The 15,936-nt window shown below is 41.1% G+C and overlaps 1 protein-coding gene across 1 annotated transcript in view; it reads left to right on the plus strand.

Annotated features, from left to right (window-relative positions):
• The first annotated feature begins 518 nt into the window (after positions 1-518).
• The window catches only part of MICU2 (mitochondrial calcium uptake 2), a 163,236-nt gene continuing 147,818 nt past the window's right edge, over positions 519-15,936 (plus strand). The window contains exon 1 of the mRNA XM_086621449.1: positions 519-740. Within this exon, the coding sequence (XP_086477575.1) occupies positions 543-740 (198 nt within the window). The 5' untranslated portion in view covers positions 519-542. The remainder of the gene's footprint in view (positions 741-15,936) is intronic.

Genomic DNA, 15,936 nt, shown 5'->3' on the forward strand with positions numbered 1-15,936 from the left:
CGACCGCACAGGCAAGGCCTTCGGTGGTCCCTTTCCCGAGGCGAACAAAACGCCCGACCCCTGCCACCGCCTTCCCTCGCCACCATGAACCGGGCGGGCAAGCCCGGCCCCGGGCAGGCCCTCTCCATCTCAGAGGAAGGGCCGGGGGCAGCTACAGCCGCAGAGGCCCGGGCCGGCCGCGCAGGGCCTCTGCACCCTCCGTTTGAGCTGTTTTCAGCGAAACACTTGAAGCGGGGGCCCTGTCGCCCCCCTTCACCCCCCGTGGTTCCCAGGCTCGAGGTGACGGGGCCGGCAGCCGGGCGCGCCTCCTGCGGCGCCGGTCACTGTGGCAGGTCCCTGCGCACCTCTGCCTGCGTTACCTCTCTGCCAGGGCCGTCCCCTCCGGTTTTGGCGGGCAGCTTCCCTCCCGCTCGCCGGGGACAGCACTATCCCAGCCGGACGCAGCCGCGCCGGGAGACGGGCTTGGGGCCCGGCCCTGCGCATGCGCCCGGCGGCAGCAGGGCCGGTTCGATGTCGGCGGCGCCACGGCGGCTTCCGGGAAGATGGCGGCGTGGAGAGCGGCGCTGGTGGCTGGCGCCCGCGCTCCGCTGAGGGGGCGGCTCGCCGAGCTGCGGCCCCCTCGCAGCCAGCGGCGTCCGTCCAGCTGGAAGGTCGCCGCTGCCGCCGCCTTGGTCGGGGGAGGCTCCCTGGCGGCGTGTTCCAGCGGGCGGCCGGGCGTGTTCCCCACGGTCCTGGCTCAGGTAGGGCGGCAGCATCCCCGCTCGGGCAGCTTCGCCTCCCGCCGGCGGGCCGGGCCGGGCCGGGGCCTGGCGCTGGAGGCGGCGCGGGACTGCGGGTCCCGGAGTCGGCCGGCGCGGAGGAGCGGCCTGCGGGCCGGTGACCGTGGCGGTCGGACCTGGTCCGCCTCAGCTGTGGGCGGCGGGACTCGGCTGCGAGCCTCGCATCGCTCGGGTCGGCCGGCAGGTCGGGCGGGTCCCCGGCCCCCCGGGCAGCAGCCTGGGGGGGGCTCGGCACTGCGCCGCTTAAACTGGTCCTGCCTCGCCTCGCTGCCTTCTGCTGTTTTCTGCAACGGCAGGAGGCGGGGGGCTGCCTTAGCGCCGAGCGTTTCCCTCGTTCACTTGACATCCCTGGCCGTGCAGCCTGGTGAACCTGCGTGGCTTTCAGGAGCACACAGCCTTCACCGAGCTCCTCGTTTTGCTGGTGACTTTCAGAGCTTGTCTTCCTTCCACCATGCCCAGTCTTCTTATCAGGTGCTGCTAGACAGTCATGCGCTTTTTTTCCCCTTAAAAAAGAACATTGCACAAAAATAGTTCTTTCGTGTCGCGTGCTTTGTCTGAAATGCATCACGTGTAACAGTTAGGAAGATTTCCTCTTAGTATGTTCAAAATGTGTGCTACGGATGTTAGAATGTAGTTTGCTGTGGAGCGTCTGTGTGCACTCAGAAGGTTATGTTTGAGGACAGATAGTTATTATTTACAAAATTATCTTTGCAAGTTCCAAAATACAGGTATGCTTCCCAACTTTATTCTTTTCATGGACCTAGTGAACTTTTGCCTGTTCTTCCTTTGGACAAGTTACTGTCAATTAGAGTTGGTTAAGTATTTCAAGACTGGAAGACCTAAACTTTTTTAGGCCAAAGGGTTTAGGTGAGATGGGGGGAGAAGGTCAGCTTGTTCTTGCAGTGCTGTTCATGTACTTATGTCTAGGAAGTTTTGAAAGTATTCAACAGTTTCTATGCTTCAGTGTCTTGTGACTTGGCACATATTGAACAGACTGAACTGCAGGCCGGTAAATAGCAACCTTTATTCTTGAGTCAAGAACAGAGAGAAGTTGTGGATGCCCCATCCCTGGAAGTGTTCAAGGCCGGGTTGGATGGGTCTTTGAGCAACCTGGTGTAGTGGAGGGTGTCCCTGCCCATGGCAGGGGGCTTGAAACTAGACGATATTTAAGGTCCCTTCCAACCCAAACTGTTCTATGATTCTACAGTACAGGTTACTTTTTTTTTTTTTATATTGCAGTCTTAGTTGTGGAGAATTTCTAAGCAACATCTCCTTAGGAAACTCCAATTTTTTAAAATGAGCATGTTTCTGAATAGATTAACTAATAGATTCCTTGGACAGCACATGTTAAAACTTTGGTTTTCTTTATACAGCTCCTGCTAAGGAAGGCATCCATTATTCCACTAGAAATCCTACTGGAAATGTATTCCTTGTTGTAAAGAGCCAACAGAATATGATTTTACGTTTAGTTACGTGACATTTTTCCGCAGCATTTTATTGTACTTAAAAAGTCCTGTTGTTGAGACCAATTTCATGTACGTATGCGACTCTTGCATAAGTAGATGTGTACGTAGTTATGTATGAAAAGTGTCAAATGCAGGAGGTAATCACTTTTAGAGGGTGTTGAGTGAAGCAATTTAGTTCTAGTGCTGATGTATTTGTGGAGTAGCTTCCATGTAATGCATGGGCAGTCCCACAAGTACACTTTTTGATTCTTTGGGGAAACTCCAAAAGTCTACACCTTATTTAATTGGTTCATTTTTGGAGACAGTAAATTGCTGGGCTCTGCAAACGTTAGGTAGTTTATTCAATTTAAACTTTTGAGCTTTCCAGTAAAAACTCTGTTGGAGAAGCTATTGTAGTTGCAGGCAAAAGTTCTCCATAGGTCCTGTACTCCATGTTGCTGTAATTGATGTATTGAGCTTTTTAAAACTACCTGAGAACTGGCCGTGCAGAGCATGACATTGAAGCTAATCGACTGAAAGCGGAACTGGATTGTAAAAGCTGTGAGGAACAGTGATAGAGCCAAAGTAGCAGTGCTTCCCATCTTCCCTTGGTGATATAGTCTTTGCTGTTGAGTCATAAGGATGAATTGCTGCCAAATGGGAGGTAGGTAGTTAAAACACTTAACAAAGTGAAGCATACAAAGTGACAATGTATCTCCATGCTGCAGAGAGCCAACAGAATATTTTATGTTTAGGTATGTGACATTTTTCAGTAGCATTACATTATATTTAAAAAGTCCTGTCGCTAAGATCAGTTTCATATCTGTATGGGACTCTGATGTGAGCATAATTTGAACCACTGAGTAAATTCTTATTCTTGTCCTAAGCAAGATGTAACAACCATTAATAGCTTCGTTGTGGAATCAAAGCCTTCATTGTAAATACTTGCTGTTTGTTTAGTTTATGTAGTCGAAGTTGATAACTCTGTTTAGGTTTTCCATTAGTCTCAGTAAAAGTAGCCTATCAAAGTAGTCATAACTTTTTCAGCTATGCCCTGCTCTAGGCAACTTCAGAGGTGCAAGTTACCTTTGTAGCTGGCAAACAACGCATCGAAGCTAAAGTTCTGTAAATCTAGTATTTACTCTTTTCTTCTTCTAAAACTATTCATTGTTCTAAATTTAAAGACTGATACCTTCAGTATCTAGTTTCTTAAATCTTTATGTAATTCCAGTCCACATCTGCTGCTGCCTTGGGTTTACACCTGCTTATACTTATACACCTGACAACTGGTTGTTGTCACTTCTGACTTCCACACAGAGTGAATGAAATCAAACTTGTCTACAAGTCTTTGCAGATTCAAAGGTCCTGCAGGGTCAGTTAATCTGTTTTCTTTGTGAGTTGTACGGATGTTGTCTGTTTTATTTTGTAGTGGCTTATGTTTGGTTACCATTTTCTAACATAGTTATTGTTTATTCTGGCAATAAATTTTGGGTTTGGTGGGGTTTTTTAAAACTTTTTTTCCCCAGTTTTTATCAGCATTTTCACTGCCATTTGTCTGTTCTGACAGCTGATATTAAGTGGGTAGCATATTAATAATAAAACTTTCTATATTTAGTGTAAGATTACCTCAGATGTAATCTGTCATACTAAGTGTCTCTTTAGAGCTTCGGTGAGGGATTTGTGAAGTTATTTTCATTCTTCATCTTCGTTTGCTGACCTACTGTTCAGAAACGTACAGCTAATATATATTGGAGTAAGTCCTTAGTGCTGATCGTAAATCTCTACTGTACAAAGATTTTTATAGCAAAATTAACATAATATTTTTTAATTTTTTTATAGATACCAGGTGTTAGTTCTATCTGCACTTGTTATTTACCAGTGAAGCTACATTGACAATATCCTAGATCAGATGTAGCCTGTGCTGGGAAAATCTGGATCAATTTTTTCAAATGAAATTAGCTAGTCAGCTTGTATAAAGGGGAGAAAAAAGACAGGGAGGGGAGGTAAGAGCTTTTGTTTTACCAGTGTAACTTAAAACTGAGGTTTATGTTGAAGTTCACTGAAAGCGTTTCTTCTGTTATCCTAACCAACACAGCCACGTCAAAAATGTACACACTGCAGTGATACTGTACAAGCTGCTTCTCCTCTCTGGTAATGTAATTCAAATGCCACAATGTTATATAAATTGTAATGTTGATGAGACTTGCAGTATTGTCTACTGTGTCTTTATTACCTCAGAGTTTACAGTTTGCAATACTAATGTGACATTATATGACCCAAAGCTGTTAGAATTCTTTGGTTAAAGTGTGCTGTTTATCACAAGTCAGCTCTGCAGTCAGTTAGGTTACCTTTATCAGGGTCAAGAATCAAGTACGTGACTGCCAAAGGGCGTGCCAGTGAATTTGGAAGGGCACACATTGGGAGGCTGTAGCATTTTGAGAGGCAATGACTCCTGCCTCCCCACTCCAGCTAAAATTGGAACTTGCCAAGGGACCGTAGCGTTGATCTCGTACGTGCACAAACAGCAAATGGTAAGAAAATTCCAAGAAGCAACAAGCTGCCAGAGGCAGCATCTCCCGCCCCTGCTGAGTTGGTTTTTTTGGATGTATTTAGTCACTAGCTTCAGAAAGAATATAATTTGATGGGCCTCTGAAAAGTTGCCATCCCTGCAGAGTGTTATGTTTTGTGCCAAGTCGCTGTTTTCTGTATGAGACTGACCGGAGTCATTACTAGCACATACATGAAGTTGTGTGTGTGCAAAGCCCTGTCTGTTTGGGGCTGATAAGCGTGATTTTGTTTCAGTATTCTGTCCCTAGGGTTGTGGAAGCATTAGTTGGTACTTAAATATCTGATACTGCTTACCTGAAGTAAAGAGGAAAACACAAATTACTAACAGCATTTTTCTGGTCTGTTCTTATTAATATTTCCGTTACATGACTGTAGTCTAATTGATTCTCTTTGTCTTACCTTTTCTACTACTGCCTGCGTAGCAATGTGCTACAATTCTTCCGGATAAGAAGAGGTTAGATTCCAGTCCTGGAGATCTTAAATACATAAATTGTATTTGACCATGCTCAAAATAATAATAGATAATGCTTGTAACGATGGTTAACAAACCATCTCCTCCCCCTCTACTCTGCCCTGGTGAGGCCGCATGTGGAATATGTGTCCAGTTCTGGGCCCCTCAGTTCAAGAAGGACAGGGAACTGCTTGAGAGAGTCCAGCGTAGGGCCACAAAGATGATTAAGGGTGTGGAGCATCTCCCTTATGATGAAAGGCTGAGAGAGCTGGGTCTCTTTAGCTTGGAGAAGAGGAGACTGAGGGGGGACCTCATTAATGTTTATTAATATGTAAAGGGTGACTGTCATGAGGATGGAGCCAGGCTCTTCTCAGTGGCATCCAATGACAGAACAAGGGGAAACGGATATAAGCTGGAACATAGGGGTATAAAAACCCCAAGCATCGCTATAGGCTCGGGGAAGAGTGGCTGGAGAGCTGCCTGGCGGAGAAGGACCTGAGGGTGTTGGTTGACTACCGGCTTGATATGAGCCAGCAGTGTGCCCAGGTGGCCAAAAAGGCCAATGGGATACTGGCGTGTATCAAGAATAGTGTGACCAGCAGGAGCAGGGAAGTGATCCTGCCCCTGTACTCGGCACTGGTGAGGCCGCACCTGGAATATTGTGTCCAGTTTTGGGCCCCTCGCTTTAAGAGAGATATTGAGCTCCTGGAGCGAGTCCAAAGAAGGGCGACTAAACTGGTCAAGGGGCTGGAAAATAAAACTTATGAAGAGAGGCTGAGGGAGTTGGGGCTGTTTAGCCTGGAGAAGAGGAGGCTGAGGGGAGACCTGATTACGGCCTATAAATACTTGAGAAAAGATGGTGGGGAGGTAGGGGAAGGACTCTTTACGTTAGTGACGGGTGATAGAACAAGAGGAAATGGGCATAAGCTTAGTCAGGGGAGATTCAGGTTGGATGTTAGGAAGTATTTCTTCTCTGAAAGGGTTGTCAGCCACTGGAATAGGCTGCCCAGGGAGGTGGTTGAGTCCCCATCCCTGGATGTGTTTAAGAATAGGGTGGATGAGCTACTTGAGGATATGGTTTAATGGGGATTAGGGATGGTTGGACTCGATGATCTCTAAGGTCTTTTCCAACCTAGAAATCTATGAATCTATGAATCTATAGGAGGTTCCACTTAAACATGAGGAAGAACTTCTTCCCAGTAAGGGTAACAGAGCACTGGAACAGGCTGCCCAGAGAGGTTGTGGAGTCTCCTTCTCTGGAGATGTTCAAAACCCACCTGGACGCGTTCTTGTGTGGTCTAATCTCGATGGTCCTGCTCAGGCAGGGGGATTGGACTAGATGATCCTTTGAGGTCCCTTCCAATCCCTAACATTCTGTGATTCTGTGTGAACCCTTTGTGCCTTTTTTTTTTTTTGCCTGATATTTCTGAAATTCTCATTTTATTTACAATGTGTTTCTTGAAACAGTACTCTTTTGGACTGTGTTAAATGTTGTATTTTGCCTTGAACTGCATTGAATGTGCACCTTTTTCCAGTTTTCCGATGTTAATGATCCTTAAGAGAAGCAAAGATAGTCACACAGGGTAGTGGTGATTTGTTGTCGCAATGATATAAGAGCTGTTATTCCAAGCAACTGTGCATAAAATACTTCTAATGATCAAAATTGGAGCTTAGATTAGTTTTCTGGGACTACATATGTAACAACCACAAAAAATTATTTTTAAAATGCATAATTTTGGAACTATTGCCTAACACTGTTTAAAGAACCCAGAGTAACGTAAAGGATTCCCCAAGCACCAGTTTTGTTCAGGGAAGACCCTTTTGATTCTGGCCCTACAGAAAAGGCAAAATAATCCACTGGAGCACCTCTTAACAAATCCCAGGGCTACAGAGAACTTGGAAAGTGTCACAGCTCATAGAATAATCTAGGGAGAGTGCTTAAATTAAATACAGCTGTAAGTTTATCAGAGTTTTAGTAGAAGTCTCTGGACTCACGGCCTTGGAAGCTGATAAAAGTGGTTTTAGAAGTTCTGAAGTCCTGTCTGTGTTTCCTGGTGACACTTTGAGATGTGCACTGTGTCACCAAAAAGATGAATGTTGAGTTAGAGTTGTTTTAGACAAGTTCTGATATGTTGTGCATGGTTTTCACTTCAGTAACATTTCCAACCCAAATCAATAGATGATTTGCAAAACTATAAGCATGTTACCTGTTTAACATATTTTTACTTGATTGGTGTCTCTGACATAAACATGTGTAAAACATGTTCATGGTGTTGTCAGCGGCCCTTGTTACGTGCTTCAAAACACATGTAATCAGTTGCATGCATGTCAAAAGCAGCACTTTGTTTAAATCATTTGAAACAATTTGTTCAGAGCAGTGGAAGGAATAAGTGCGTAGCTCTGGGATTTTGATGGTTTTTTACACATCCTTTGTATCTAGGACCACTTTGTGACTTAAGTTACGCTTACACTACTTTTAGCCCACGCTTGCTCACTCTGTGTATTTCTGAATATTTTGTATAATAGATGATGTTGTTTAGGAAGGCAAGCTGTGCATAATAACTGCATGTGAAGGATTTTTGGTATATATGTGACATTTGAATTCTGTCACCAAATAGTTAAAAAAAGTAGGGTATTTCTTTGTAGGAACTGTTGTTTAATCTATAAATTATGTGTAAGTGCTTTAAATTGTGAGACATTGGTGAATTGTGTTAGAATGGGAATTTTTGTGGGGGTGTCTCTGCAATCTGTTTTAAAAGCCCAGTTCCTGCTAAGGGAAGAACATTGCTATTAAGATGAGGTGTCTTGATAAATATAGAACCCAGGATAAAATTGCATAAGGATTTGTAGTGATGTATGGAATCGCCTGGAGGGAGGCATGTGGTTCTAAAATAAAACCAGAAAGAATATGTGCAGTCTAATCTGAGAAGTATACAGTAAGATTCTTGTGCTTACTCTGTCATAAAAGGAAAAAAAATTGCCCACTTTTGTTGGATCAAAAATCCTAGAATAGTTTGTCCTAAATAATGTTTTAAAGAATTTATCCCTGAGTGTTTATTCTGTTAGAAATTAATTGAGAATGCAAACGTAGCAGCACATGTAATAGATTACTAGGATGCTCACAAAGTAAAATTAAGCATATATAAAATAAAATTCTGCAACATAATGCTTTAACCGACTTTTGAAACTTAATGCAAATGTTTTTAGTCCATGTCAACAGTGATGGCTTGAAGGCCTCAGAGAAGCCTCAAGTTTGAATTCAGCTGGTGGCAACCTGACCACGTAGTCAGATCAATAATGCTTAAAATCTATGTAGTAAAACAAGGCCATGTAAAAATCATTAAAATTACCATTACTGTTGTGCACTGGAGTGTCTTTAAGTTGAGGATTTTTTCAATTATTATTGTTTTTTTTAAAAAAAATTTCTTCCTTGCTTTAATTTCTCTTCCTTAAAATGCCGTCCTTCCGTTTATTTTGGCATTTTATTTTGCTGCCGATTGTTGTTTTCTCTGCATGACAGAATGGATTGCGCTGTATGGAGTGGACTGGGACGCACCACACGGAGCCAGGCAGTGGTCCTCTGTGCGGCGTTAGATTTCTGTTATGTTCATAGCATGGTTGGCAAGGTGTTAGAGGATTCCTTACTACTTCTACAGGTGGAGTCCTTGAACTATCTGCAAGATGGTGCCTTTAAACCTTCTTCCTAATGAAAAATCTGCAAAACTGGTAGCCTTCAGAGGGGCCCAGTTTGATTCAAGGTGCTTTGAACCTGTGACGTTTCTTTACAGCAGTACCCAGCACAGGAGAAGCCCCTTATTGAGGGGTAGTGAGCTGCAGGCAGTGCTCTTGTCACCATGTGGTAGCATCGCTCTCCCAACTTCTCGTTTTACTTTCCATTGTATCTTTACTGCTGTACTTACTGTCTCGATAAGTATTAAAAAAAAAAAGTTGCCGTAGATCATGAGGAGGCAGTCAGCTTTGTAGGTGAGCACATTAAATACTTCCTATTTTTCCACAGGAAATGGGTAGTCAATTTTTTATTACATGACTGAGATATCAATATTCTATGGCTACATAAGAGACAGATTAACAGAGTTCAGGCATATGCCTTCTCAATTGTGTATCATGTGAATATATTCCTATAAGTTTTTCTTTACTGTGCATTTGAGAGTAAACTGAAGTACTACAGTATAATTGTTTTGGTTCTATGCATTTAAATGTCTTAACATTGTTGCCTCCTAATTCATCTTGACTGAATGAGTTTCAGTTAATAGTCCCAAAATACTTTGGAAACAGTATGTGTTCAAAAACTGCATTTTAAAACAACATTCCTCCAGTTTTTAAGCATCAGTAAATACAAACCTCCCTTGCAAGAACTCCTCTTTGGAAATAGATTGCCAGCTCAGCCAACCCTAATCTTTTTTTGTTTTCCTTAGATATGCTTCAGTCTTTCTGAAACCGTTCCCAACCAGGGTAACCTTAGCTACCTCTTGTTTAATTCTGTATTTCACTGTGTTATGGAAATGCTGTATGTATCAGGTATCCACCGAGCAGTCTAAATCAATAACTGAGATATTAAATATATCAGAAACGTCATTCTCAGCATTAGTGACATACACACATTGTCATGTTGTGGGCCCAAAATAGAATGTGATATAGAGAGTATGGAATCTGTAGGACCATGATGTTATAATTAATTACAGACTTAAATGTTACTTGTGGATATGCACTTGTTTCTCAACTTTAAATATACGGTATCCTTTTCAGCTTTTTGAATGTGAGATATTTATATCCTGAAGTTTTTTGCTTTGAAAATATTTACATTTATTCCCTTCTCTGTGTGCACAGAGATTCTTTGTGCAGGTGTCTTCATTGATACTAAAACAACATGATATCAAATGTAATCTTAGGGGTTGAGGTTAAAATGTAACTTTTTTTCACCTGATCTGTCACCTTTTACTTGGAATTTACTCTTGCCTTCAGTGATTAAATAAAATCTAACTGGCATTCTTTCTAGGCACTTTGGTCATGTGGACAGACAGAGTAAGTTAGACTGCATGGTTTTGGTATGGTTTTAGCTACTATTTTAATTGCAGTGTAATAAAAGGTTAGTGTTTGAGAGTCTGGCTGTTTATGTTAGCGGACAGACATAAAGGGATAAGAAAATGACTTGCCTGAAAATAAAAAAATACTGTTTTGAATTGAAAGAATTGAACAAAATAGTATTCTGTTTTTTAACAAAGATCCCAGAGAAGAAACTATTTACTGGGGATATGAGACTTTTCCTCCAGTAAATACTCTAGATGGTTTAAAAATAGATACTGTTTCTTTTTCGTCTGCTTTCTTAGATAAAAGCTGTGTCTTTTTTTTTTTTTTTTAATCATTGTACATAGTGATAATGACCCTTTTTTATTGGTGTCCAAGCAGTAGCATCTGCTCTCCCATTGCTGCTGTTTTGTTGAATGAGCACGAGAGCTCTGTATTACAACTCCTTGCAGACCTTTGTGTAAAGACTGTGACTAAATATGGCTATTCCTAACAAGCAGGTCAGCATCTTGGAAACATAAGGTAGTCAGAAAAAGATGTATCTCGGAATCTAGTTCAATTTGTACTGTGAAGAAACTTGCATAGACTTCACTGGTGATAGCTGTAACAATAGCATTAGGGCTATTTATTCCATCTCCTGATTTGCTGCATTGGGTACTTTTAGGTCGCTAAATTTTCATATGTTGTAATGTTGTCTAATTTTCTTTTTACTATGGTTCCTATAATGAGGTTACTTAACATAACTAGACTTAATTTTGTTTGAATAGTATTCCAGAATCACATTAGGAAAATAATCACCAAAGATAAATGTCAGATAAAACGCAGTGAAATGCTCATTCAGAATACGTGTAATAGGCTGTACCACCTCACTGCTGCTCCTGAAGGTTTTTCTTACGCTATGAACTGAAAGACAAGAGAAGGGAGTCTTGTCAGCTTTCAACACCAAGCAATATTTAAAGTAGTTCCTCAAAGTTTGTGTCCCTTTCAGGGTAGGAGAAATTTCAAGAGCGACAGTCTTGCACTGATGGAGTCTATAAAAAGCAGTTATAGCAGATGTGGGTAATAAATATTATCTTATCAGCACTGATGCCTTCTCGGCTCCTTTGCCAAATCAGCAGAGAAGCTCCTTTGTCTGCCTCCAAAAACTGCAGAGACTAACTCTAGCATAGATGAAAAATTTAGAAGAAATGAAGGAAATCAGTGTTTTCAGAAAGAATTGTTTCTCTTAATCTTTCTTTTTTTTTTAAAGTAGACATTTTCTTTGATAATGCTTATTACTGGAGATACTGCCATATTACATTAATAATCTATTGACAAATTATCATGCAATATTAAAATAAAATACATTCACCTGCATATAAAGGTATGTATATATATATTTATAATGAAAATTTTTACTTTATATATATATTAGTAAGGATATAGTAGTATGCGTGTATATAAAATATACTGTGATGGCAGTAATGAAAAATAAGTACAATACTGTGTTAATAATGAAGTTGTGGCCTTTACTCTGAAAGTTTCTAATCTAAATTGTCAGCTATGCCCAGAATTTCAAGGATGGATTCTGCCTGAAGTTCTGTCAAAGGCTCCTTCTGGTGGCCTTGTAAGAGGCAGACGGCTGCGTGCTGCCGAGTCATGCTGGGCTTTGAACTTGACTGCATGTGCACACCAGTGTGAAATCTTGCCAAGGAGAAAAGTGGGAAGTTCTGTGCTGTCGTATTGCTCACTGTGGTGAAATGGACTTGGTAATAGTATTACGTTCTCTCACAAAGTTGCCAAAATGAACTTTATTTTTCAGTACAAAAGTCTTAACAGTTATGTATTGACCACGTTGTGTGATGGTCTGCTTCTCCCTTTCTTAAACTTTGAAAATTAAAAGAGCTTAATGCCATAACTGGCAGAAGAATTGGTTTAGGGCTGCAGTACTGCATCTATAGTTTGTTTTTGAAGCAACTGTGGACTTGTCTGGTAATTTTGTTTTTTTAAGAAAATGGAAAATCAGAAAGATACTTGACATGGAGACTAAGATACTGTTTTTAACCTTCATAACCTTAAATTATTTAACTGCAAAGTGACAGTGGTCTCAGTAGCCTGGAATTGTCACAAAAGGAAACGTTTTTCCTTGCTCATTTATTGGAGGGGAAGGCGTTAGAGTATGGTTCGTTCTTAGGCGTGTGATAAAGCTGATAGGTAAAACATCTGGCACCCTTTTGTACTGAAAAATGTGCTTGATGGTGTTAGGCATAAGGGAATACAGTAGTATCACTGCTGTATTCGGGAATAAGTGCAAAAATGACAGGCTTCTGCTGGAGATGTGAAACAGCAGAAGTAAATGTTGTAATTTCCAAAAGATGAAAAAAAAACCCAAAATGTGCATCAGTTTAAAACCGGGGTTTCCCAGAGCAGTTTAGATGCTTTTGTCTAATGTAAAGCATTAATATAAAATCTGGGCTTTTCAGTAGGGAACAAATGAGGAGATTTGATACTTGGTTTAGTTGTTCACATTAGATGGACTTCTGGTTCTTAATGCGTAACTGTTATTCATGAGATCCATCTCCACTTAAGAGTAGCTTTTGTACTTTTTGCAGTGAGTTGTGTCCTCAGTAGAACATCCTGGGGAGTTGTTTGTTGTTGTGTTTTGTTGTGTTTTGTTTTTTTTTTAAGAAAAGAAGTGTTTTGGTACCGACATGCATAGATCAGAGAAAACATTTTTTCAGTGCTTCAGACAAGTGCAAGATCTGTTTTGTGTCACTAATGTTATTTAGAGGAATACTCTTTTTTTATTTTTTTTCCCCCTCAAAGGTGCAGTTACAGCAGCTACTTAGAAAATGTGGACATGTTTTAATAAGTTTGCCGTTGGATAAATGTAGTCTTTCATATTCTGATTCTACAGAAATCCTGTGGTTAGGCCAGGAATGTTTATAAGCATGTGAGAAACAACTAATGGAAATAGAGCTACTTAAACAATGTGCAGATTCCATTTGTGCTCAGCTGGGTCAGCTCTGCAATGTGCAGATGCTTTTCTTGTGCTTTAACTTATTTTGTCTGAAATTATTTTCTTCTAACCCTCCACTAGATTATCTGGCAGTGCATGCTGCTATTTTTTCTTTACTTCAGTGACAATTTTTTTAAGCTCTGCAAACTCTTTTCATTTAAATTGGATGTAGCCAGACCTTCCCATATGGAAGCTTCTCAACAAAATCTTAAAATATGTTGAGATTAACTTATAAAAGCTAAACATGCTGTGTTTTGTGGTATACAGTTAAAATGTGTATTTTAATTTGCCATTCAAAGTAAATAAATTTCTATATTGTGTCAGAGCTGGAGTTTGTTTTTGTAGTTGGCGGTTATTGCATGTGTGTGCGTTACTACTGCAGTATTTCTCCTTCTGGAAAAAAATAATTGTGGTTTTTTTTTCACATACGGCTGTAGTTAAACACTTCTGTAAAGAAATTTGTGCTCGTCTTTCTTGAGCTCTCTCCAGTCACTTTCTTGAAAAGAGTAATAAAGACCTAGAAGTCATTAAATAACAGCATTTAGGGTGTGACCTATAGGAAGGATTCAACATGGAAAACAAAACCAGCAAAACTAAATCAACTCTTCTGTTTCTGGATTTTTAAAAAAATCCCTGAAAACTTCATGTTTTCAGCTTAGGTGAAGAACCATCACGGACAATAAAGAGTGTAAAGTGTATAAAATTACTTTTCCTAGAACACAGTGTTTTCTTTTATTCTGAATATGCCTGTCGTGTGGAATGTTCCTACTCAATCTCTCAGAAAAACATTGTAGGAAATTGCTGACATACTTTTTTCCCAGCTGCTGTTAAATTTGGAAAACTGACAATGTCGTATTGCCAAATAGTGTTGCATTGTTATTCTCTAATTTTAAGATTTATGTTCTTCTCTTCAGCCTCTGAAGTGAAAAATATAAAGAAAAATCTAAAGATATAGGTGTACCAGAAATGTTGCATATGTTAATTGAGCAGACTTTGTGTAGCAATAAATACCGGATTCTATACCTGAACACCTCTAGACCTTTCATCTGTGAATACACCATCTGTTTATATAATGTTTGTCATGGGTGCCTCATTTTATAATCTGTGATGAAGAGATCCCTTGATGGTACTGCTTCTCGAAATGACAGCAATGTGATCAAGACGCATTGTCAGAAATAGTGATTTCCTTAGTGTAAAACTCCTAAAGTGTTATATAATGTTCCACTGGCGATAGCTTTTTCTTGGCACTGGGCAGTCATTCTCCGTGTCAGTGGTAGGAGGTACCGCTTCCAGTATTGCAGAGTGCTCATACTGACAGCAAACAGGGAATGGTTGTCCTGAGCGTCATCCCATGGCTGAATCCTTAGGGGGAAGGATGTGTGAGACTCGTGGGAGTAATGAGGTGTCTTTCTTGCTTCTTCATACCCTAATTGCTTGTTAATTAGATCTTTGTGAGGGTCTGGGAGTCTTCCCTGAAGGACTCCTTCCTCACAGCAGGCACTGCAGGATGAAGTTGTGTGGAGGGTCCGGGTCTGCTCTCCTTCGTGTAGCCTGTGGTTTAGGTTGCTTGCCCTCCCTCACTTCCAGGACTGGCAGATTCGACGTGAGGGACTGCTCTACACTGCCACTTGCCAGCAGGAATCAGTGCTTGCTTCTACTCCCTCCGTTGCTGAACCAGCTGGGCTCAGCTGGGCTTTGCATACGGAGTTGGAAGGTGACGGGTAATGAGAAGTAGACACAATGGCTCTGGGCCAGGCTGTGTAGGGATTAAATTCTGGATGTGGTGTTAATATGATGGAATCGGACCCTTCAGTATGGTTCAGTGGAATGTGTGTGATTGCGTATCACCTCTCTAAATTCACTTGACGTACATCTGCTTCTGGCCATCAGAAATATCCACTTGGTCTGATTAGACTTCCACAAGTGAATTTAAAAGTTCCTCGCAGTTCTTTGGACTGTGTTACTCTTCATGCATACTGTGTTCCTTGTCACCTTGGAGGTCATATCTGGGGTGTTATTTTGCTACTTCAGACTTGAAGATTGTCAAGTTTCCCATCACTGCATGCTTGAGGGATGCTTTAACCCATTTAATGTCCCTGTGAGTGCATTTGGCAAAATAAAGTTAGACAGTTTACTGATGAGTTACTGATGATGATCTGGTTATGTTCAGGTAGCCATGAGACAGTAGTGATGTAATTTTGATTGTGGATAGGATATTGATCCTAGAGGCCATATTTTGCAAAGAGTAGAATCCGTGAATATTTTCATAAGAATTTGAAGTTAACATGCTAGCAAGGCTCTTGCCTGTACATCAGCTGAATAATTTTTCATATTGAGATACCTTGCTGGATGTGAGAAACTTCCCCTACAGGCAGTTAACAAAAACAGTTTTTCTGCTTTTACAGTAAACATGTCCTTTATTCAGTATTGATCCTGCAATCTTTCTATTTAATATAATACTCCTATAGTAGTGGAAGCAGAGGAGGAGAAAGTGGATCTACTGTCTTCCAGTTTGCTCTACTATATTTTTGGAGCTGATGTATGCATAAGGTACTGAGTAAAGCACCTTGTGTTATGGTAGTTTTCTCAAAAAATGTTATTTTATGCAATAAGTATATATGATAGCATAATTAGTTTTTCATTATTCAT

The sequence above is a fragment of the Tauraco erythrolophus genome, chromosome 1, assembly GCF_009769465.1.
Source record: "Tauraco erythrolophus isolate bTauEry1 chromosome 1, bTauEry1.pri, whole genome shotgun sequence".
Taxonomy (NCBI): Eukaryota; Metazoa; Chordata; class Aves; order Musophagiformes; family Musophagidae; genus Tauraco; species Tauraco erythrolophus.